Raw genomic sequence first — 25,650 nt, forward strand, 5'->3', positions numbered from 1 at the left:
TTGCCACTGCATTCCAGCCTGGGCAACAGAGCGAGAGTCCGGGGAGGGGAGGGGAGGGGAGGGGAAGAAAGAGAGAAACATTGATGGAGAGATGTACTTTAGGAAGGTTACGTTGATGTAGAACATTAGAGAAGGTGAGGAAGAGGAGCAATCAGGCAGGAGCTGTTTGAATGGTCCAGGCAAGAGGTAATGTGGACTGGACCCAGAGCAAAGGCAATGGGGATTAAAAGCTAGGGGACAGACTTGAGAGAAATTTCAGGAGGAAGCATACAGGAGGACTTCACACCTTCATCACATCCCTCCTCAACTTAGGCTACATCTTGGCTTGGCATTCAAGACTCCACAATTTGTCCCAACGACTTTTCCATACTTTCACTAAACATATAACACTCCTCATTCTCCCAGCTGGTCTTGATTATGCCCTTTATCCAGGGATAACCTGTACTTTCCCACTTACTCTCCTTATCTCCCTATATACAAATCTGACCCATCCTCAAAGGCCCAGCTCAAATGCCATCTCTGCCATTAAACCTTCCTGACTCTCCTCCATCCAGAATTAACCTCTCCCTCCTCCATTCTCCTGCAGCACTTTGTACTATTCTCTGGTCTGGCACTCATCCCATTTCATATACACCTTCCACAGTACTCTACTGCCCACAGAATCGAGTTCAAAAGCCTTGTCATGGCATGTAGGCCTTTCACAAAAATGGTAATTATTTGTAGATTTCTCCCATTACGACTAAACTATGGGCACTTTAAGAATACTGGCTTTCTTCCTCATAACCCACCAAAGCAGCCTGCACATAACGCACTCAAGTTCTATAAATTCTCCTAAGGAGCATCTATCATGACAGGGTTGAAGGCAATAATGGGTCCCACTGAACTCTGGGGACATTGCAGGTATCTCTGATTTTTCAGAGTGCCTGTAGCATGATTAAAATGTCACTATTTTGGATTACATTTTAAAATAGCCTGCTGGGTAACTTAAATATTGTAGTTCTTAAATACTAAACATTGCCATATAAGAGTCAAGAGAAATCACGTTCCTTTTAGCAGTCTACCACAGCTAGAAAGATCAAACTCAATCACTTGAAAGGGAATAAACCCAAAATACTACTTTCCTCGTTCTTATTGACCACAGCCCCTATGAGGTAACTTTAAAAGAGAATGTGCCTGAGGCTTGCTTTTACCATAATGGAGAGGACAAGTTTAATTAGACATTTTCAATAGTAATTCACCGGTCACATGGTACTTAACAGAGGAATTATTTGAATGCTGGAAAAAGGAAGATTTTCGTAAACCTTTCCAAAATGTAAGCATTTAATGTAATCCTCAATTACTCGGCATATATTCTAAAGAGAAAAATGTGCTTTAGATTCAAAATACCAAGTTCACATATGAAATAACAACATACCTACTTTTTATATATCAGATGTTGAGATTATTTCCCCATCCCCAAACACAGTAATCTGATTTAAAAGCAGAATTGGTTTTTATCTAATTATATAATATTTTTAGTTTGAGAATAGTTGGTGGTTCAACATTTTCCCTCACTTATAGCTATCTTCTATTCCACCAGTCTCATTTGCCACAACATGTTCACACATACATCCCCTCAAAGAAATTATGGGAATAATAATTGCTTCTGAGAAGGTGGAAATAAAGGTCCCCAATGATTAATTTATGCTAGCAAGAAGTAGAACAGGTATGCTTAACCCAAAACCTTCTGTTTAGGTTTCAGCTCTTGATCAACAACAAAAACCTGAATGCTGCCATTATAAATTGTCCTGATTTAATGAATTCATATACACACTTACAAAGAGCTTTGTACATAGTACTCAATAGATGTTACCTATTTTTATTACTGACACTATTACAAATAATATAGCCTCCAAATGGCTTAAAATAGTATCATAGAAAAACATGAGCATCACCTAACTAATAACAGAGAAAAAATTATCATGGAAATTACTTATATATGGATAGATTAGACAATTGTGTTTTTTTGATGTGGGTTAATTCTTGCTCCTACCCTAGAGTCTGTATAATGGCAAAATGGCCACTCTTGGTGAACATTAATGCAAGAGTCCAGTCCACAGATCATTGCACAGACTCTGAGGGATGAATGGACTACACTTTATAATTGAGTACTGTAGAACTGGAAAATAAAGCTAAATATCCCCCTCTGCCCATGCAATTATTTAGACTTCCAGATGTGTTTCTAAGAGAATGAACCTAACTTTAGAAAAATCTGTTACTCACCACAGCAAAGACAAAGTCAAGATACTTAATGGTGCTGCTATTCAGCCTAAGTAGAGCAGTGTGAGAACGGCAGCTGCCTGTGGAGTGAGTTGTATTGGGGTTGATGTTAATAACTGAAGCAACCTTCAAGAGAAGAAAAAAGGGAAAAGGTACAGGTTAGCTATAAAAGTGGCCAGCAAAGCCTTATATGCTACCAAAACCAACTGCAGCGTAGAACAAAAAATCTTTTGTCTGGATACTTAAATTCATGGTGTCTTAACTTTCAAACAAAGTTGGCGTGGGTCCTCAAGCTATGACTCAGATGACTTAAAAAAAAAAAAAACAAGAGGAAAGCTTCTACAATAATGAGCCAAAAGAAAACACACATTTTTATGGAGCACAAGAGCCATCTGTCTCGCTTGTTTAAGTCACAGGATCCTGGAAATCGGATTTGTTCCTTGGCACTCCCTCCCTCTATAGCCTCAGTGGAACATTGCAACTAGAAGTGCCATCATGTACTTGAGCACATCTACACTATCCGAGTCATCAAATAGCTGGAGAGACAGATAGCTGTGCCATTCCTGTACGCCAACCTACACTGCATTTCAGATCAAAGTGTGAAGAAGTTATATTTTAAACTGACCGAAATAAAGGCCAATTGTTTGTACTCTGATCCACTGATGGCAAATAGAATCTAAACCCCAAAGAGTACTTTAAACTGCTAGGTTTTCTGCTGGCCAACACAACACCTGAAAGTGATATTAACACTTCATGGCTATAGTAACTCCTAACTAATCAAAGTTCAACAAGCCAACATAAAATCTCCATTTAAAACTTAATCAGGCCAGGTGTGGTAGCTCATGCCTGTAATTCCAGCACTTTGGGAGGCCGAGGCGGGTGGATCACTTAAGGTCAAGAGTTCAAGACCAGCCTGGCCAGCATGGTAAAACCCCATCTCTACTAAAAATACAAAAAAATTAGTTTTGCGTGGCAGTGCACGCCTGTAATCCCAGCTACTCAGGAGGCTGAGACAGGAGAATCGCTTAAACCCTGGAGGTGGAGGTTGCAGTGAGCCAAGATCATGCCACTGCACTCCAGCCTGGGCGACAGGGCGAGACTCTGTCTCAAAAAAACAAAACAAACCAAAACAAAAAACTGAACCATTCTACTACCTTTGGGCTGAAGGTAGGATATGGAATATTTGAAATGAAATACAAAAAGGATGTATTAATAAAAATAGACACCTATACCTTATCCTGAGTGATGTTCAGCTGCAGCCCCATGGTAGCCAGCAGACAAGTTTCATTGCCATTATTAACGGAATAGGTTCCAGCTTCTGGCTTTTCCTTTGGAGTAGGTGTTGTAGTAGGAGATGGCACAGTGGTGTGTATGGTGGGTGCCACTGTTGAAGTTTTGTCTTCATCACACAGGAACTCTAAAACAAGCAAAAAGGGACAAAAGAAACCAAAGTGGACATTTTCTTAATTCATAAGGCCAGGGAAAACCAAAAAAATTTCTCATAATAGAAGTCCAAAAGGGTTATATTAGGGGAAGAGAATATCTTGTTAGTATATGTGAAACTAAATTAGGCAGAGGTTCTTAAACTGCTGCTTCATACACAGACTATCTATATGAGTTATGACACAGCAGACAAACTCAGGACACATCCATATGCTTTATCAGCTCACACATGGCCACATACTCATCTTTTTCAGACCCTTAAATCTTTTTATTCCCAAAGAATTTTGCCTGCCTGATATGAAATTCAGAGATTTAAGTCTTAAATTTTTTGGTTCTTTATTCCCACATACAACCACCATAAGGAAGGATACTGTTTACCAGAAAAAAGCTTAGAAATCATCAAAGGACTTAAATGCAAATGAACCATTTATTTGCATTAGCCCTATGGTAAATCATAGGCATTTCAACCTCTTCTTAGGAAGTGTCAGTAGTTTTCCAGCACTGGTGAATGAGAAATTATTACCTTTCCATAAAGCTATATAAAAATTACAAAATCAACTTTAAAAATTCAAGATTAGAACATGCATCTGATTTCTAAGCTTTGGTCTTGGAACTGCTAAAAAAAAAAAAAAAAAAAGCTGATAATCAAGCTATCCGAGGAGCTGTTCAAAAAATGATTAGGTTTTATCAGCTGAGAACAGTATAGCTAGTGTCTTTTTAAAGACTATTCCACAACTTGTACATCAAAAACTTTAAATTGTAAGTTCCACAATAATACGAATTGCTATTATTTACAAAAACTTTATAGCCTAGTAGAAGCTATGAATAAACCTTAATACATAAATGCTTTCAGATAATGACTTCAATGAAGGCTACCTGGTATACTCTACTCTTAAATTAGGATCCAAGTAGAGAAATATATACTTTAAGTACTCACCATTTGTGCTCACTGTGCCATTTTGGACAAAAGCTTGTACAAGAACATCCCAATAGTTCTGGACAACATCATTCTTTTCCAAAGTTGATAAACTATTGCATCTAAAAAGGTCATTCAATGGAATTTTGATGGCCAAAAGTTCATCAACAGTAATAATTCCTATAAAACAAGATTAACAATGGCTATTTCCAAGAAGGTAGGAGAAAAATGATAATGTAAATATATTTGTATAGGCTTTCTTCTTCTCTCTGCCTGCCCTACCCCAGGCCTAAAGTGACAAAGGGTATAGCATGCTCAAGGGCATGACCAGTTCACTGTGGATAAGGAGTAAGGGGGAAGAAGAAATGGGGGTTAGGGGCTGGGCACGGTGGGCATGGTGAAACCTTGTCTCTACTAAAAAGACAATAATTAGCTGGGCGTGGTGGCAGGCACCTGTAATCCCAGTTACTTGGGAGGCTAAGGCAGGAGAATCACTTGAACCCAGGAGGTGGAGGTTGCAGTGAGCCGAGATCGCCCATTGCACTACAGCCTGGATGACAAGAGCAGAACTCTGTCTCAAGACAAAAAAGAAAAAAAAAAAAAAAGAAAAAAAAGAAAAAAAAGAAAAATAAATGGGGGTTGAGAAGGAAAGACAAGTTGCAAGTAATGATACTTTGAAGCATCTTCTATGACCTAAGGCCAGTTTGGGCTTTTCTTTTTAGCAGTGGAGGGCTAGCTTCCGTTTTTAAAGCAGGAAATGACACATACATAATTTATTTTAAGGAAGATAGCAAATTTGTAGGGGATAGGCATGGGGGAAAACTTTTCAGGGAAGCCACTTAAGAGGGAAACCAGAGGGTGATGGTCTGGTTAAGGTGAAGGGTAAGATGGTGTGGGGCAGCAGAAAGAGAGCAAAGAAGCCAAACTGAAAACACTTATCTATGGTAGAACCAACAGGACTTAGTGACTATAACTAAGGAAGCAAGAGAGATGGATTAATCATGGATTTGTATAGTAAATCCTTATTTTCGTTTTACTAGTCCCAAGTAAGTTATATTAACTCCAATGAGCTTATAGAACCTCTTCCTGGATTAAATTTAAAGATGATTCAATTTCAGGGAATCTTCAGAATATGAAAGCAGTAAGTTACAGCCATTTCGTATAGTTTTTATTAGCCTGCATATAGTGAAACTTCAAAAGATGATGGTCACCTAAGTGGTTTGGCTTCTTTTGGAGAAGTAGCAAGAAAGGAAAAGTATCCAAGGTCCTTTTTTTTTTTTTTTTTTTTTTTTGAGACGGAGTCTTGCTCTGTCGCCCAGGCTGGGGTGCAGTGGCCGGATCTCAGCTCACTGCAAGCTCCGCCTCCCAGGTTTACGCCATTCTCCTACCTCAGCCTCCCGAGTAGCTGGGACTACAGGCGCCCGCCAACCCGCCCGGCTAGTTTTTTTGCATTTTTTAGTAGAGACGGGGTTTCACCATGTTAGCGAGGATGGTCTCGATATCCTGACCTTGTGATCCGCCCGTCTCGGCCTCCCAAAGTGCTGGGATTACAGGCTTGAGCCACCGCGCCCGGCCTCCAAGGTCCTTAATATATGCCACCTTCTGTGCCTCTCCATCATGTAGCAAGCAGCCATATAATGCTGCCTTGGCACCCCCTAATGGCCATAGGAATTAAAAAAAAACAAAAACAACAACAAACAAACAAAAAACAATGAACTAGAACATTTTTCCCAGAATTGCTTCTCACCATTAACAAAAATGAATAGATACGTGAACTGGCTGTATATAGACCGACTTCAAAAACAAATGAGTGAAAAGACAACTTGCAGACATATTGGAGTTATACTATGAATAGCTTTTTTAAATTATGTATTGTTTATGAACATGTACTTATGTAGTGAAAAACAAACATAAAGACAGGAAGATTATACCCCAAATTCGTGAAAGTGTTTGCCTCTTAGCAGGCAAGGAGGAAAATGGGTCTGGGGAGTGAAGACAAAGGAAATATAAACTGTATCGTCAACGTTTTATCTTTTTAATCAAACAGTGACACAGACATTAAAAAAACAGCATTTATGAATTCTGGATAATGGGTACATATGGGTCTGCTATATTATTCTCTGTATACATATATAATCTTTATATATATAGAATATTTGTGTATATATATGTAGGGCCTTTTAAGAAACCCTTATTATATATGTAACTTATATATATAATTTTTTTTTTGAGATGGAGTCTTGCTCTGTTGCCCAGGCCGGAGTGCAGTGGCATGATCTGAGCTCACTGCAACCTCCACCTCCTAGGTTCAACCGATGCCTCAACCTCCCAAGTAGCTGGAATTACAGGCACACGCCACCATGCCCAGCTAATTTTCGTATTTTTAGTAGAGATGTGGTTTCGCCATGTTGGTCTCGAACTTCTGACCTCAGGTGATCTGCCTGCCTCGGCCTCCCAAAGTGCTGGGATTACAGGCATGAGCCAGCAACACACCTGGCAAGTACATTTCTATATTTTAATCATGAAAAAATTTTTAAAAAGAATAAAGCGACTTCAATGTTACTTCAATTATCAGATGCCTAAAAATAAATTAGTGGTTTTTTATTGTTATTTTTTGAGACAGAGTGTCACTATGTTGCCCAGGCTGGTCTCACACTCCTGAGCTCAAGCGATCTGCCTGGCCTTCCTAAGTGTTGGGATTACAGGCATGAGTCACTGCACCTGGCCTAAATTAGTATTTTTGGGGGGAGGAGTAGGGGACAGGGTCTCCCTCTATCGCCTAGGCTGGAGTGCAGTAGCACAATCTTGGCTCACCACAACCTCCGCCTCCTGGGTTCGAGCAATTCTCCTGCCTTAGCTTCCCAAGTAGCTGGGATTACAGGCACGCGCCACTATCACCTGGCTAATTTTTGTATTTTTAGTAGAGACAGGGTTTCACCATGTTGGCCAGGCTGGTCTCGATCTCCTGACCTCAAATGACCCACAAGCCTCAGCCTGCTAAAATGCTAGGATTATAGGTGTGAGCCACCACGCCCGGCCATAATTTAGTATTCTTGAAACACTGAACTATATCAAAAACAATTATCAGTAGTCCATTTCAGGAAGCCATTTAGCATTCCCAATAGTTTCAAATATTATTACACAGAAGGTAGTAATTTAAAAAGTAATCCTCCCTTTGTTTTAAATAAAGGGGGAAAGAGAGAAGTGTTAACATTTCAGGGTCCATAGTTTTTCTATCCAAATATGTCAGATTAAACACCTCCTCCTAATAACTGCTAACAACTGCTGCCCCCATAGTCCAGGCATTTATTACATCAGCCCTTGATTACTATAACAGCTTCTTAAGCCGGAATCTCTGCCTGCAGTCTCCTCACTTCTCAACCAATCCTGCAGAATATTCTTTATAAGCTACTGTCTCTGCTTTTGTTATATCATTTTCCTGCTTTAAAAACCTAAAATGATTCCCCAGTGCCTACCCCCTGAAGCTAAATGTCTTTCCTTGGCTTCCAAGGTCCCTATAATTTAGGCCCACTGCGTTTAACCAACTTTATTTTCCTTCTGCTACACACAGCCTCTGATTTAATCAGGCAGCTCTCCAATTACTGCCGCATATGCTATGCTTCCCCCTGCTGGAAACATCCTGCTCAAAATCCTCCACTTATTCAAATTCTACCATCAGCTGAGTTTCAGCTCAGGTCCTACTTCTCTACCAAGCTTTCTCACTACTCTAACACACACTAAGCCTTCCTTTATCACTCCTCCTAATCAGGACCACTTGTGGGAACACTTTTAAATCAGCCAGTCTTTTTTTTTTTTTTTTTGTAGAGACGAAGTCTTACTATGTTGCCCAGGCTGGTCTTGAACTCCCTGGCTCAAGTGAACAGTCTGCCTCGGCCTCCCAAAGTACTGGGATTACAGGCATGAGCCACCATGCTCGACCTAAATCAGGCACTCTTAACCACAGGGATCTACATATGGGTTCAGGGACTATGTTCCATATGCAAAGTTTACTGTGTACTTTTTCTTTTTTCAGAGGGAGTCTAAAGTTTTCCTCACACTGTCAGAAGAGATTTATGAACCCTCTACTCCCTCAAACAAAAACGCAAACAACAACAACAACAAAATCAGACTGAGCTCAATGTTTTCCAATTTTTCCATGTCACTCAGGAATAGCATTTAGCTTTGTCTCCCCAGCTCATTCTTAGGCTACTTGAAAGTGAGGGGCAAATCTTATACTAGCTCTGAAAGGTAAAACAGGGTACAAAGATAAACTAATAAGATAGGCAATAACCATTTGCTTTAGTTATACTCTCAAACTAAGAGATTAGTGAAAAGAACACTAGGATTTGATCTCCAAGTCTCATTCTGCAATACCTCCCAAGTTTTACATGAGCTTATTTACTTTGGTTCTTTCAAATATGATCTTTTGATATCCATAAGTCCAAATGAGTTATTAATCCCCAGGTCTAGGCAACTAAAGCCCATCTACCTGTGTTTCTGGGGTCAAAATGAAACACTATCTGTGTGAAGAGCTAAGCTACTACAAATACCACATTAACTCAGTCTCAATGGGCAGGGGGAGAAAGAAGAGAATTACATCCCTAACAAAATTAAAATCTCGACCAGGTACAGTGGCTCACGCCTGTAATCCCAGCACTTTGGGAGGCTGAGGTGGGTGGATCATGAGGTCAGGATTTCGAGACCATCCTGGCCAATATGGCAAAACCCCCTTTCTACTAAAAAAGATTAGCCGGGTGTGGTGGCACACACCTGTAATCCCAGTTACTCAGGAGGCTGAGGCAGGAAAATTGCTTGAGGCAGAGGTTGCAGTGGGCTGAGATCAGACCACTGCACTCCAGCCTGGGTGACAGAGTGAGATTCCAGCTCAAAAAAATAAAATAAAATAAAACCTCTACACTCTATATCTTCAAAATATTTTAACATGCATTTCAGTTCTGGGAATTACTAGAATGGCCTAATTGCCGATGCCTTCCCAAGTTCATTTTGACCTGAAATTGTCTTAAAATAACAGCAAATGTTGACTTTAGTCTCCCCTTATCCAGTTTTTGCTTTCCCTGGTTTCAGTTACCCATGGTCAATTGAGCTCTGAAAATATTCAGTGGAGAATTCCAAAAGTAATCAATTCATGTTTTAAAATGTACGCCGTTCTGAGTAGCATGATGAAATCTCTTGCTGTCCCACTCTGCCCAACCAGGAACATGAATCATGCCTTTATCCAGTATATCAACATTGTCTACACTATCCATCCATTTAGTCACTTAGTAGCCATCTTGGTTATCAGATCAAAAAAACATAGCATTTCCTGTATAGGGTTCCGTACTAACTGCAGTTTTAGGAATCTACTGGAGGTCTTAGAATGATACCCCCTGAGTGTAATGAGGGACTACTATACCTTTAACTAATCATCATTTGCTTTTCAATCAAAATCCAACCTAAAGGATAAAAAGATTTGAACAAGAGGCATTTCTCCTAATCTCAAGTTACTTAACTTGTACACATTTAAAATAGCTATTAGTAGCCAGGTGCAGTGGTGCATGCCTGTAGTCCCAGCTATTCAGGAGGCTGTGAGGCATGAGGATCGTTTGAACCCAGGAGTTCGAAACCAGCCTAGGCAACATAGTGAGACTCCCCATCTTGAAAATAAAGTAGCTATTAGTAAAGCATTTTCTCATTCATCAAACCTTTGTTTCGTGCCCACTACTGAATGAAATCAATAAGAGTTAAGTATACAACTTCTGCAGGTCAACAGGCTGCTTCAAGCACCAGCTCACCCACTTACTAGATTGTGAGATGTTTGGAAGTCATTTAATCTTATCAAGTCTCATTTCCTTTACCTGTAAAAATGAAACAACATCTACTTCCCAAGGTTGCTGTTAAGAATTAAGTGAGATGCTGCAGGTGACACACTTAGGGTAATACCTGGTATACAGTAAGTCACTCAAGCAATGACAGCAAATATCATCAGTGTGTTGGATGGCGGCATATGTGCTACGCATGGGGTCGGTGGGAGGGGTATAAAGACATGAAGTTTCCATGCTAGTTAGGAAGACAGACATTCATAACAATTTTTAAATTGTTTACATTATCATTAATAAAAAGCAAGAGAACATAACACACATCCATTCTTAAGGTTACCTTTATCTTCAGCATCAGGAAATGTTGTGTTATCACCAGTGTTGTAGGAAAATGAGATGCTGTCAATTGAATAAGTAGATGCCGCCTTGCTAAAATTCGCAATCCAGGAAAAGCCAGGTCCAAACTGCACTGCTATTTTGGGACCATTCTGATCATCCCCACAAATGCTTCCATTATATGTCACAGTGCCACGGTCTGAAATGGTTACAGTTTTCTAAAAGAAATAGAAATTTGGGGGTGAGAAACAAACAGGGAGCAAGTAGCACCAACCATTTATGCAGGGCATGCCACTTCAGCCTAAATCATACATTCTCCGTGGCCAGGTTGCCCTTTGCCTGGTTTGCTGTGTAAACCAGTCCCTGATTCTTCAGCTACATACCACTCCTCTGGATAAATTCATGTATGTCTAAAAAGAAAAGGAAAACTGGCTTGAGCTGCTGTTCTTAAACTGATTTTTAAAAAAATTAGGTTGTAACTAGTCATGACCTTAACAAAAAGAAAATAAGAAGGCAAAGGGATTAAGAGGAGACACCAAAAAGGGGGAGATTTTAGTGTTAGGTTGGTGCAAAAGTAATTGCAGTTTGTGCCAAAAAGAATCGCTTACTTAGGTTGGTGCAAAAGTAATTGTGGTTTGTTCCTTTAATGGCAATTACTTTTGTACCAACCTAAGTAAGCATTTTTTTTTTTTTGAGCTAGAGTCTCGCTCTGTTGCCCAGGCTGGAGTGCAGTAGCACAACCATCGCTCACTGCAGACTCAACTTCCTGGGCTCAAGCGATCTTCCCCCCTCGACCTGGCAAGTGGCTGGAGCTACATGTATATGCCACCATGCCTGGCTAATTTTTAAAATTTTTTCTAGGTAGAGATGAGGTCTCACTATGTTGCCAAGGCTGGGCTCAAGCAATCCTCCTGCTTTGGCCTTCCAAAATGCTGGGATCACAGGCATGAGACACCACGCCCAGAAGGGAAGCTATTTTTTAAAAGGGCAAGCTTTGGTGCTAGTACATTTTAAACACTTTACAGAAATAGTTAGACCTGAACACCATATAGTCATCTTCAGATCATTTGCCCTTAATCAAGTCCTGCAAAAACTCCCAAGAACCAATGAATCAGAAGAAATATTCATTCTAACACTAAACAGAATAACTTCCGAGTGTATATGCTTAAAAAAACTCCCAGAGTTTAAGCATTAAGTCAGTCAATGTGGAATTTCATTTGTATACATGTATCTAAAGGATTAAAAAAGTCAAATTCCTACTATAAAACTCAAAGAAAAATTAAAATATATACTTACATAAGTTTTATTTGTAGTTTCATAGCGTACTGTGAAATTCATCTGCCATTTTGCATAAAGGCAAGTAGCTTTTCCTGAATCTGTCAAATTAAGTTCCAATGCGTAAGACTGCACAGCTCCTGGATTTATTTTAAAAAATAAGATTTTAAAATTGTACTACAAAAATACATATAAATTAAAAACAAGCTCTATCCACCACTGAAGTTCAACCAGCTCTAAAATGAAACAAAAGTATATCTCTGTATACACATACATATATGTCAGCAGTCAGCAGGATACTATATATATACACATACATATATACACACATATATATACATGCAGTCAGCAGGATACTATATATATACACATACATATATATGTATACACATACATATGTATATATATGTATGTGTATATATATATAGTATCCTGCTGACTGTTTTTCTTTGTATTTTTAACAGAATCCTATTGATAAAAAGTTGGCATTATCCCTTACCAAAAGAATGGTTACTAGACCTAGGATGCTTAGGTAATGGCTCAGACTGGTGACATTTATTTGCCTTTTGCCTTCAAATAATCATTTCCACATGCATTTATACCTTACTAGTTTTGTTTTAGGCTATTACAGTTTGCCTGTTAGGACTTGTGATTTTTGAGGTAAATGAGGTAAGAGAAAGCCTGGTAGGGGTGTAAAACTCCTCTCAAACCAGCTGGTGAAACATTCTCTGCAAAAATAATGATAGATTCTATCATCTTGTTGCTTTAAATCCTGTTGCAAGCTACATAACCTATGACACATGGATGTCTTCTCAAACGATTTTATTCTGATGTGATCAGATATTCTTTCCGAGTATCATGTAACCAAGGAAGCAGAGTTGCAAAGGGCTGTTAAATCCGTAAGAAAAACATGAATTCTTATAAATGCAAAGTTTATCACTTTGTTTCACTTTAAAATCTAATTGATTAGAAAGGCTGATGAATTTTTTGACACAGAGTTACTTCCTAAATTTTCAACCTGCTACCTCTTTAGGCAGAGAAATATTACAGAGACAGAAAAGCCTTGGGACTTTTCAGCTAACATGATTGATCTTCTACACTTAAACACAGAAACATTACCTATTAAACTGAAGAGCCCAAGGACTCAAAATACGAATTCAGAGGTGAAAAAATATTCCAGCACACATGCCAGCAGCAAAAATATTGAGCAACCATTTAAGGGATTTTCTTCACTGTATCACACATTACCCAAAGAGTAAGCTGTTTCCTGTTAAGATACTTGCATACTCTTTAATAATATCTGAGCAATCCACTGTCATCTACAGGTACGGACATGCTATAGACTAGAGAAAAGTGCTAAGATGAATATCAAGAAGGTATGCCTCGGCAACAGCATTCAAGTCGTATACAAGAGCCTATCGTCATGCTCTGGAGACCTGGCTGCTTTGCAAGCCAGAATATTATACTAAAGCTTGTGGTTACTGACAGTGACTAAATGCATTGGCTAAGGCTCAAAAAGACCTTGTGAGGCCTAAGTAGGTTTTATGATCATTTTTTTCTAAGTACAATACGGAAGGGAGCTGTCACACTTACTGATCCAAGGCTCCCTGCCGTGGAGCCAAGAGCTCCAACTTACAATTTTAATGAACTGGAGGTTTGCTTTTTATATTCAGTCTTTCTTGGTCTTGTTTAAGGTCTCTAGCTTTAGTATATTATTCTCCTTGTATTCAAAGCATTCAAAAGTATTGAAAATAACCAAGAAAAGCCTCAAATGTATTAATCGTTTTCTTTCCAAAGATATTAGAATAACAGGAAGAAGACCATGTATAATAGGGATAGCATCAATGTGTCTTGGGGTGTGAGAACTGACGTTTTATGAAACAGAAGGTAGAGGTTGTGGTTCAAATGTATCACTTGAAATCAAATTCAAGATAGTATACCTGGTGGCCTGTAAACAAGAGCTCAGAAACACCCCGAGGGTTCTGGCACACTCTGTTCCATTCCCTTCACAGCCTTTATACCTGGGAGTACAATTCTTTCCACTTCTTGGTCCCCAACTCTAACTACACAGGGACCACTTTTACTCAGTATCTCTCACCTCAAACTCAGCAATTCTCAAACTAAAGTTCATTCTTCTACTTCCCCCAAACTGGGTCCCTCTCAGCCTCGCTAGCTCTAAATGAAGAGTGGGATCAGTCACTCAAGCTCAGTTTCAGAAATAGCCTCTACTTCTTTCTCTTCAAGAAGTCTTGTTGATTTTTTTTCCTTCAAATCTTCTCTTAAATCCAATCTTTGCCTTTTATTTCTACTCCCAATCTATCACCCCATACCTAAATTATGACAAACAATGCCTAGATACCCCTAGAAGTGCTGCCAGATTAACAATCCTTAAGCACCATTTCCTTTTACGACACTTTCTTGTTCAAAAACTTTTACTGGTTCCAAAATTCCCATATGAAATTTAAATTCCTCTGCCTGACTTTCAAAGTAATCTTTAATCTTGTCCCATCCTATTGCTTCAACTTTTCTCAAACTATTTTCCCAGAGCACACCCTGTAATCCAGTTAAACTTGTTTCCACCGGGCTCAAATGCCATACTCTATTCAACCTCTACCCTGGGCTTCTATTGTTCCTAACACCTGAAGTCTGTTTTCTTCTACTGGCCTAAATGCTCACCTCAAAGATGGATTTTCCTCTCTTTTTGGCTGTCCCAAATCTGAAATACCCCTTGTCCCCTTGTTACAATTTCTGGCAGAAATCACCACCCACTATAAAAGCTGAAAACACTGGATACTTGCTTTCACAGACTCCCTTGCAGTAAGGAGGACCACTTGTGCTAGGCTCTGCCTAACAAAGGTATCCACCCCACACGTTGAAAGGAGGGCTGCAAATGGAGCCAGGAATGGAACAGGTTGGGAGGCAGGTGTGGAGTAGCAGAAGCAGGATCAAGCTCCCAGGCAACAAGGCCAGCAGAGCAAGCTGCAATTTCACACTTGGCAGTGGAGTGCAGTTCAGTGGCATGATCTGGGTTGTTGAATCCTGAATTGGGATTTGGTATATATAGCCAGGAGCACCAGAAATTCTGAGTTACCCAATATACCCCTTTAATAAACATTTCATATGTAACATATGTACAGAAACAGGCACAGTATAACAGATGTAAGGGAAAAGTGCACATAATATTAAGTCTACAGCTCAAATAATTTTCACAAACCAAACCCACTTGTATCAAGAAACAGAACATTACCAGAACAGGTGCTGACCCACTGCACAGTTGAAAATCTGCATATTATTTTTGACTCCCCCAAAACTTAACTACTAATATCCTACTGTTAACTGGAAGCATTACCAACAACATAAACAGTTAATTAACACATATTTTGTATGTTATATATGTATTATATACTGTGTTTTGAAAATAAAGCTAGAGAAAAGAAAATGTTAAGAAAATCATAAGGAGGGCTGGGCACAGTGGCTCACACCTGTAATCCCACCACTTTGGGAGGCCAAGGTGGGCGGATCACTTGAGGTCAGGAGTTCGAGACCAGCCTGGCCAACATGGTGAAACCCCATCTCCACTAAAAATTTGCTGGGCTTGGTGGTGGGCACCTGTAATCCCAGCTACTCAGGAGGCTGAGGCAGGAGAATCGCTTGAGCCTTATACCCATGTATAAGTAGATCCACACAGTTCAAACTTGTGTTGTTCAAGGGTCAACTACACCTCCAAAGCCCTCCTTATTTCCCCTTCCAGTTACTATTCCCTTCACAAGGGTAACCATTATCCTCATTTCTAACACTCTAGATTAATTTTATCCATTTTTCAACTTGATATAAATAAAATCATTCACTATGCTCTCTTTTGTGTCTGGTTTCTTTCACTCAATTTTAGGTTTTGTGAGATTCACCCATGCTGTGCATAATTGCAGTCTGTGCTCACTGCTGTATAACCTTCTATGATCAGGTGAATACAGGCCAGGTGTGGTGGCTCCGGCCTGTAATCCCAGCACTTCGGGAGGCCGAGGAGCACGGATCACTTGAGGTCAGGAGTTTGAGACCAGCCTGGCCACCATGGCCAAATCCCGCCTCTACTGAAAATGTAAAAATTAGCTGGGCATGGTGGCGCATGCCTGTAATCTCAGCTACTCAGGAGGCTGACACAGGAGAATCACTTGAACCTGAGAGGCAGAGGTTGCAGTGAGCCAAGATTGCACCAATGCACTCCACCAGCTTGGGCAATAAGAATGAAATTCTGTCTCAAAAAAAGAAAAAAAAGAAAAAGAAAAAGAAACTACTTATCTATGCTACCTTTAATGGACATTTAGATAGTTCTGGTTTGATTCTATTACAAACACTGTTGCAAACATTCTTGCATATATTGGTAAACACATGTATGTGTGTGTGTTGGCTGTATATCTAGGAATGAAACTGTGGCGCCAAAGGATATGAATTACATCCCAGTATCCTTTTAATAAATTCTTTTCTGCTTAAAATCAATCAGATTGTATTTCTCTTCCTTACAATTAAGAACCTGGGCTGATACGCTATCTGTTTTTTCAGTAGCCATTTTCTCCACAAAGCTTTCCTTGACTATAAAAGCCCTCAAGGAGCAGTAATAATGCATATCCCATTTCAGTATATTTTATATTATCCTGAATTATTCAGTTATTTTATAGCAGTAAATCCTGTCCCTCCTACTGTCATAAGCTCCAACACAGCAGTTTTCAACTGTCACTTCATAACAGACTGGTGTGCCATGGTAAATTATAATATACAGCAAGTAATTTGTTACTAATAAAAAAAGTACCAAGTCTGTGAATGAATGATATATATGGATAGATTCAAGATTCCCTTTAGATAACACTTCTGTCACTTATTTGAATTCCAGTATGCTCCCTTGACCAGATGATCTGATTTATGCCACAACCCCTAGCAGTGTGTCTTTTATATGAATGCCACCTATCATGTGTGTCATGGTAGGTGACACCATGTGTATTACTTTTCCTCTATCTCCTATCATTTCAAGTAGTGTTGAATGCATATTAGATTTTCAATAAATACTGATTGATTATATCAAGGTGAAAACACACTGCAATAGGGATCCAAAATGTAGCTTAATCTAATTACAGAGAGGCCAGTCCTTTAGCTCTTCCAAGTCTTGAACCTATAAGTCTTCTGATATTCCCTCAAGCCCCATGTTGGGTTTTACCTCAATAAATTTTGGCATGGATTTCAAGCTAGGAACAGAGCTTTTCCCACAAAGTAAGTTTACAGTTGAAATATTTACACTTTGTTAAAAAGTCTCTAGCAAGCAATTTCCATCCTTATTGCTGTGTTTGATTTTACAATACCCAATTGTTAAAAGGCTTTATGACATTAAAAAACCATAGATGAATATATTCTAGAGTGTATAATTTTAGAGCTGAGAGTTTGTACTCTAAACAAACGAAAAAGGTATGCCTCAAAATCAACGTTCTCAAAGTCAAATATCCTCTCAATCCTGTTTTCCAAAAAGGCCATTTGTAAATTCTTTTAGAACCCAGACCTTGGTTGGGCAGTGGCTCATACCTGTAATCCTAGTACTTTGGGAGGCCAAGGGGAGGGGGGCAGATCACTTGAGCTCAAGAGTTCAAGACCAGCCTGGGCAACATGGCGAGACCCCATCTGTACTAAAAATACACAAAAATAGCCGGGCGTGATTGTGCATGCCTGTGGTCTCAGCTACTCGGGAGGCTGACGTGGGAGCATTGCTTGAGCCCAGGAGGCAGAGGCTGCCATGAGCCAAGATCACTCCACTGCACTCCAGCCTGGGGGAATGGAACAAGACTTGGTCAAAAAACAAAAAACAAAAACAAAACAAACAAAAAATTACCTCTCACAGAGAACACAGACCTTACTTCCCCAAGCGTATGACACTGCAAAAAGTGGCTAGGTTTTTGCAAGTCTATCTCACCCAAAACGTAGCTGAAAAAATATAAACACACAAAATTAGGGGTGGGGGAAGAACATAATGCTAGCAATAAAACAAGACCAATAAAAAGAAATGGAACAATGATCTAAGATATAATGGATTGATCATAAAATGAAGTGATTAAGAGTCCCCATTCCTGGAGTTGAAGAGCTAGAATTCAAATCTGGCAGTCCAACTTCCTAGCTGTGAGACTTTGGGCAGGTTACCCTTGTTTAGAATTATAGTGCATATTTCTCCAATAGGTTCTTTGAAAGCATATAAACCCTTCAGAGCTAAAAGAAATTTGCCAAACAAGTTAGATACCAATTTACAAGTCTCCTTTTTAGTAAACACAGCACCTAAAGGGAACCTTCCCAAGTTTTAGCTTTATGTTTACTTTCATCATATTAAATTCTGGACTCATCCTCAAACTCATGAATTTAGAATGATGTTGAGCAAAAGGTCTTCTTAAAATACAGGACACAGAGGCATACAGTACCTATTTGTCTTTGTTTTCTATTCAGAGTGATGGTTTTCCTACAGGTTTAAGTCAGATTAACCGCTTCTCCTTTATAATTCCTAATAATAGGTACACTCATTGCATTCAGTTACCTTATACCCTTGCTTTTTGGTAAGTTTCTTAAAAGAGAAAAGTAATATGATTTTAAAGTAAGAATGTTGAACACATGAAAAAGAGCATTAGAAGTTAATAAAAATATGTTTTTAAGCTATAAAATGACTTAATTTTTTAAGGTCAGAGAGTGGGTAGGAAACAAGATTCAATACTACTCAACTAATGGAAAGTGCTTATTGTTGAGCAGTGTTTGGCACACCTCCAGAAATCTTTCACAATGCATAGCAGGATACCAACAAGTACTTACAAAGTATACTTTTGGGTCTGAGGGGATCTCTGATCACTTTAATAAAAAATTATGATCAGAATGCTTTTGCACTACAGAAAGAAGAGCAGCCTTCCTGCATCAAGGGTCATTTAAATCAGTTCCAGTGCTACGAAATAATCCTTGGTTATAGACAAAATCTACCCAAAGATATAGGGGAACAAAGCTGTCCTTTTGGGACATATTTGAGTATCTATAACCCTATCAGATGTGATAATCTGATATTTGCAACATATTTGAATATCTATAACCCTATCAGATATGATAATCAATGACTAACAAACTAATCTGGTATTTGGGACATATTTGAATATCTATAACTCTATCAGATGTGATAATCAATGACTAACAAACCAATGCAAGCCTGTCCTTTCCAATATCTCTATAACTAGAATAATTTGGTAGAACCTCAAAATCAAAGTTATCAGTTAAATGAAATGTTTTAAGTCTACAGAAAAATCTTAGTGCTTGTTTTCTCTCAGAGAAAACCTAACTTTGTGAAAACCTAACTCTCCTCACCAAGGACTTCCTAATTCTCCATATCATCCCCTTCAAGACTATGGAGGTATATCTGAAGGAGTACAGGTAAGCATTATTATATGGGATTATACTTTAGTAAATTACTGTATAATTATCTGTACTGCTTAGCACTGATCTTGAAGTTTTCAATCCAAAAGTACTTCTTGCAAAACATCATTTAAAATTCATGGAAGAAAAAGGAGATTAAATGAGTCTAGTTTACCATCATATCCCTAGTGCCCACCAATGAATATCTTCAACAAAAATTTACTAAGGGTTAACCATGTACCAGACCCTATGCTAAGTAGGAAATGGGAGATAACAGTACATAAAGTAGTCTCTGCTCTTAGAGACTGCTACCATAGGAGAGACTTGATTAAAACTAGGAGGAAACAAAAGAGAGTGGAAAATAGGCTAGTAACCTAAGATTTTGCAAATGATAAGGTTTATTCCTATTTCCCCAGATGGTCAAATGGCTGGCCTCCTGCCAACACCCAGGTCTCTGCCCAAATGTCACCCAATAATGGAAGGCCCTCTGACCACATAATATAAAGAAGGAACATCCACCATCACCCATTCCTATCATCTACTCATTCTCCTTTCTCATTACCTGTGTAATCTTCTTCATAGGGTTTTGTTTTGTTTTGAGACAGAGTTTTGCTTTTGTTCCCCAGGCTGGAATGCAGTGGCATGATCTCGGCTCACTGCAACTTCTGTCTCCTGGATTCAAGCAATTCTCCTGCCTCAGCCTCCCGAGTAGCTGGGACTACAGGTGCCGGCCAACATGCCCAGCTAATTTTTGTATTTTTAGTAGAGATGGGGTTTCACCATGTTGGCTAGGCTTGTCTCAAATTCCTAACCTCAGGTGATTTGCCTGCCTTGACCTCCCAAAATGCTGGGATTACAGGTGTGAGCCACCACACCCAACCTCTTCATAGTGTTTATCACTATCTGACATTATGTTATTTATCTGTTGAGCTTTCTTCTCCCACTAAAATGTAAGCTCCATGAGAGCAGGAAACTCATCTGTCTTATCCATTCCTCTGTCACTTTCACCTAATATAGTGGCTGGGACACAATAGGCATTCTGTAAACATGTGTGGAAGGGAGAGGCTCCTACCAGTGACGGACACTAAGAATATTTCTGTGAGGTTTTTCCCACCCAGAAAAGACTCAAATCTAAAAAAGAAAAATCTGAACCCAAAACCAAAAAACAACAACAACAAACACAAAGAAACCAAAAAACAGAAGTCAAGCTAGTTATAAGAATCAATAACCACAGAAGAATCCTGAAATCTATGATGTCACAAAAGGACCATAATTAGGCAATTATATAAAGAAAGGATTTTCACTATCCACTTTATAACACCTCTAAATCATATAGCTTCTCTTCGGAAAGTTATCTGGCCAGTTACAATTCATCCAAATAAACACCAGCATAATTTAATCTCTATGAAAAAGACCAATATATAGCCTCTAAGAATCCTTTTCTGTACTTACTCTAAAGCTGCTGTTTTTAAAAGGTTACGGGTGAAGCTGGGATAGAGTTATAAAGTTACAAAGTCAAACTGGCACAGCTAGAGCACTAATGCTAATAAGACTATAAATTTAGGACAGGTCCTTCTTCATTGGCACCCTGTACAGTACCCAGGCACAGTTCTAGCTACATAGTAGATACTTCACAAATATTTATTGATCTAGCTACATAGTAGGTACTTTACAAATATTTACTGAGTTTTCAAAAACCTATTCTTGGTATCCATTTTGATACAGAAAAGTAACTTGCGCAAAACCCACCAAGCAACTGCTAAATTCTTGAGAGAAAAAGCCATATGGGAGGACTTTGGGCTCCACACTGAACCAGTAGCCATCAGAAAATGCAGCTGTATAGAAGAATGGTTTCTATTTCATCCTGGAACCTCTTAAAAATCCGATCTAGGTACATTATTAATATTTACTTTTCCAAATCCTGCTCTGAACTTGGAGGTGGAGGGGATCAATCTTGGAAATTTTCCAAGAGGATGAATCTAGTTAGTCCCGATCAATAAATGGCAAACTAGCAGATGAGCTGATGGGTTCTTTTATGTGCTTCTTTTTGCATGTTTATTTTCTGCAATGAGTAAGCACTGCTTTTGTAAAAACAAAACAAAAAAGCTTTCATTAAAAAACAAAAAAAATTTAATGACATGAAAGCCAACAAGTAGGACAACTATTATTTTTTTCACTTTCCCCAAACAATAGCAGTGTTGTATTTGTGCACAGATTCAACTGGCAGGGAACTACTGATTAACAGATGCCTTGGTCAGATGTGTTCTAGTCACTGATAAGGTACTTTCCATTGTAAACAATCCTTTCTTAGGGTCAGTTGGCCCTCAGTAAGTGCTCCAAGGGACAGTTAAGGCTTCGAATTAAGTATTCAAGCAAAGCCTGCCTCAAGGCCACCTTTCAGAAGTGCTACAGAAGAGTTTCCTGCACCCTATGAACAGTTGGACTACCAAACGTTTTGGTGTCAGGACCCCTTTACTTTCTTATCCACTGAGGACTTCACAGAGGTTTATGTGAGTCATATGTATTGGTATTTAGAGTATTAGAAATTAAAACTGAGAAATGAATAAAATATAAGAACATCAGAGTGGTGAGGTCATCACATGTTATGTAGCCACTGGTAAACTCCGCTGTACACTGGTGAGAGGATAAGCGTGAAAAGGACAAAGAACAAATATTTTCTTTTTTTTTGAGATGGAGTTTCGCTCTTGTTGCCCAGGCTAGAGTGCAGTGGCGCAATTTTGGCTCACCACAACCTCCACCTCCCGGGTTCAAGCGATTTTCCTGCCTTGGCCTCCCAGGTAGCTGGGATTACAGACATGTGCCACGACACTCGGCTAATTTTTGTATTTTTAGTAGAGACTGGGTTTCACCACGTTGGTCAGACTGGTCTTGAACTCCTGATCTCAGGTGATCCACCCGCCTCAGCCTCCCAGCGTGCTGGGATTGCAGGCGTGAGCCACTGTGCCCAGCCGAAAAGGACAAAAACCTTCTTAACATTATTCCAAAGGTTTGATTTCATAGACCCATGAAAAGGTCCTTGAGAGTCACTGAATTAGATAATCAAGAACCCTTCCAATACTATGGTTTTTGAGCAGGGTTTATCAATGACATTTTCAGGAAGATAATTGTTTGTTGTGAGGGGCTGCCCTGTGCTTAGTTAGGATGTTTAGCAGCATCCTTGGCCTCTACCCACTAGATGCTAAAAGCAATCCCCCAGTTGTGACAACCAAAAATGTCTCCAAAAGTTGCCAAATGTCCCCTGGTGGAGAATGACTATTCCAGGGTGTTGATTTTATTCTACTGAAATGTGAATTACAAAATGTATACCTCTCACTGCTTTCTCAGACCCCTAATAAGTCTATTTCTTCCCCACTTCCATCTGGGTCTGTTCTTTATGTTATTTTATTAAGTCACAAATAGCAAGAGCAGGTGGGTAGCAACAAGCACAGCATGAATCAAGTCAGGAAGAGACACTAGTCAAAGTTCATCTTCAGGCATTAAAGCTGTTAGGGACCCACTGCCTATTAGGGCACAACACAATCAGCGAACATTCACCCAGCCATTTATTTATTTATTTAGAGACACAGTTTCACTCTTGTCACCCAGGCTGGAGTGTAATGGCACGATCTCGGCTCACTGCAACCTCCGCCTCCTGGGTTCAAGCGATTCTCCTGCCTCAGCCTCCCAAGTAGCTGGGAGTACAGGCATGTGCCACGACGCCTGGCTAATTTTTGTATTTTTAGTAGAGACGGGGTTTCACCATGTTGGCCAGGCCGGTCTCGAATTCCTGACCTCAGGTGAGGCCACCCGCCTCGGCCTCCTAAAGTGCTGGGATTACAGACGTGAGCCACCGCGCCCGGCCCCATCCAGCCATTCTAATGAGGCCCTGGTAACAACCCAATCCTTAGCAAGTTGTCTACCTGCTCCCTGCACCCCCCCAAAAAATGAGGTAATAGGCTAGTGTGATGGGGAAAAAAGAAAACAAGAGACTCTGAAGGCAAAGAGGTAGTCTACCAAACTCAGTCTATCAAAACCTCTCATCTGGGAGGCCCTCCTAACTGAAACGTCTGGGGATTTTTTTGTCAGCGTCTGGCTGGGAGGAAGTAGCAAAACTGGGAGAAAATCGACATCCTTAATACCTCCAAGTCAGATGTGCACTCCCCATCAAAGTTCCCACCGAACCCCTTAGTCTCCAGAGGCTGGGTCCAAGTTTTCTTTCCTGGAAATTGCCCCAGCTACCTTAGGCTCCTTCGCCCTTAAAACTATGACTACCAAACTCAAACCCAGCATCACTCCTAATCTCTTGAATCACCCCTTCTTCACAGCCTCAAATTCCAACCTTCAAAATGCCCAACCTTCAAAATGCCCAACCCTGTCCCTGCCCCTGCCCCTCAGGCTCTACTGTCCTATCTGTTCCATCTGTCCCCCACCCACACTCTTCCCCCAAGCTACTCCAGGCAGGCATGGTCTCCTCTCTTAATTTCCTATCTCACCCCATAGTTTTTCCACCATCTTCAAAACTCTTCCCTGATCTCAGCAAACCAGGACTCTCCTAATTGTCTCTGGCGCCCAAAATCTGCATGTACCACCCTCCTACGCTCACTCCTCAGTGTTTTCCCCAAGTTACTCTTTCCACCCTGACCCTCTCCACGCTTCACTCCTCCCAGCCTACTCCCTCGGCGTCCACCCCCCGTTACCGGCCCCTTCTTACTCTCCTGGGCCCTTCTTCCCCGCCATCCCTCTGTCAGGCCTTCTCTAGGTCACCGCTCGCCTCCTCGGGCCAATCGCCGCCGCCCAGTGTCAGTTGCTGAGCCTCTCACCCCCCGCCCCCTCGGACCAGTCTTTCAGGTTGTAGCTTTGAACTGGCGCCCCGGGCCCAGGCGGACAGACTAATCGGGAGGGCCCGACAACTCACCCAGGACGAGGCAGACCAGAACTAGCCCTGAGCCCGGAACCGGGAAGAGGCGGAAGCACACCATGACCCCGCAGAGCAGGCGACGGCGGCAGCGACGGCGGTGGTACAACAACAGCTGCAACACCAGGGAAAAGGCTCGCTGGACCTGGGTCAAGAGCACGGGTGACCACCGACCACAGCCTTGCAAAAGCCAGGAATCGGCGCTTCAGCGCGAGTCATAAGACTAGGGGCGGGGCTCTTTCTTGCTTACAGCCAATCTCCGCGCTTGAAAGCGGCGAGAGGGGTGGTGATGTAAGGCCGGTGGGCGGGGCAACCACGCCCTGGCTTTTTGGTTCACAACCCTTCCTATGCGCCTAAGAGATATGCGCGGACGGCATTTTCTTTTTCTTTTTCTGTCTTTTTTTTTTTTTTTTAAATTTTACTTTAAGTTCTGGGATACATGTGCAGAATGTGCAGCTTTGTTACATAGGTATACATGTGCCATGGTGGTTTGCTGCACCTATCAACCCTTCATCTAGGTTTTAAGCCCCACATGCATTAGGTATTTCTCCTAATGCTCTCCCTCCCCTTGGCCCCCACCCCCTGACATGCCCCCGTGTGTGTTGTTGCCCTCCCTGTGTCCATGTGTTCTCATTGTTCAACTCCCACTTATGAGTAAGAACATGCAGTGTTTGGTTTTCTGTTCCTGTGTTAGTTTGCTGAGGATGATGGCTTCCAGCTTCATCCATGTCCCTGCAAAGGACACGATCTCATTTTTTTTTTTTATGGCAGCATAGTATTCCATGTGTGCCACGTTTTCTTTATCCAGTCTATCACTGATGGGCATTTGGGTTGGTTCCAAGTCTTTGCTGTTGTAAATAGTGCTGCAATAAACATACGTGTGCACACGTCAAACGGTATTTCTGGTTCTAGATTTTTGAGGAATCGCCCCACTGTCTTCCACAACAGCTGAACTAATTTACATTCCCACCAACAGCGTAAAAGCATTCCTATTTTTCCTCAGCCTCGCCAGCATCTATTGTTTCCTGACTTTTTAATAATCGCCATTCTGACTGGCGTGAAATGGTATCTCATTGTGGTTTTGATTTGCATTTCTCTAATGACCAGTGATGATGAGCTTTTTTTCATGTTGTTGGCCACATAAATGTCTTTTTTGGGAAGTGTCTGTTCATATCCTTTACCCACTTTTTTGATGGGGTTGTTTTTTCTTGTAAATTTGTTTAAGTTCCTTGTAGATTCTGGATATTAGACCTTTGTTAGATGGGTAGATTGCAAAA

The 25,650-nt window shown here is 40.4% G+C and overlaps 1 protein-coding gene across 3 annotated transcripts in view; it reads right to left on the minus strand.

Annotated features, from left to right (window-relative positions):
- The window catches only part of LAMP2 (lysosomal associated membrane protein 2), a 42,433-nt gene extending 17,868 nt beyond the window's left edge, over nt 1-24,565 (minus strand). For all 3 annotated transcript variants that reach the window (XM_050776108.1, XM_050776109.1, XM_050776110.1), the window contains exons 1-6: nt 24,374-24,565; nt 12,067-12,185; nt 10,775-10,988; nt 4,640-4,798; nt 3,492-3,676; nt 2,263-2,385 (exon numbers count right to left, since the gene is read on the minus strand). In XM_050776108.1, coding sequence (XP_050632065.1) covers nt 2,263-2,385; nt 3,492-3,676; nt 4,640-4,798; nt 10,775-10,988; nt 12,067-12,185; nt 24,374-24,437 — 864 coding nt within the window. In that variant the 5' untranslated portion in view covers nt 24,438-24,565. The remainder of the gene's footprint in view (nt 1-2,262; nt 2,386-3,491; nt 3,677-4,639; nt 4,799-10,774; nt 10,989-12,066; nt 12,186-24,373) is intronic.
- Nucleotides 24,566-25,650: the final 1,085 nt, after the last annotated feature.

This window comes from Macaca thibetana, chromosome X (assembly GCF_024542745.1).
Source record: "Macaca thibetana thibetana isolate TM-01 chromosome X, ASM2454274v1, whole genome shotgun sequence".
Taxonomy (NCBI): Eukaryota; Metazoa; Chordata; class Mammalia; order Primates; family Cercopithecidae; genus Macaca; species Macaca thibetana.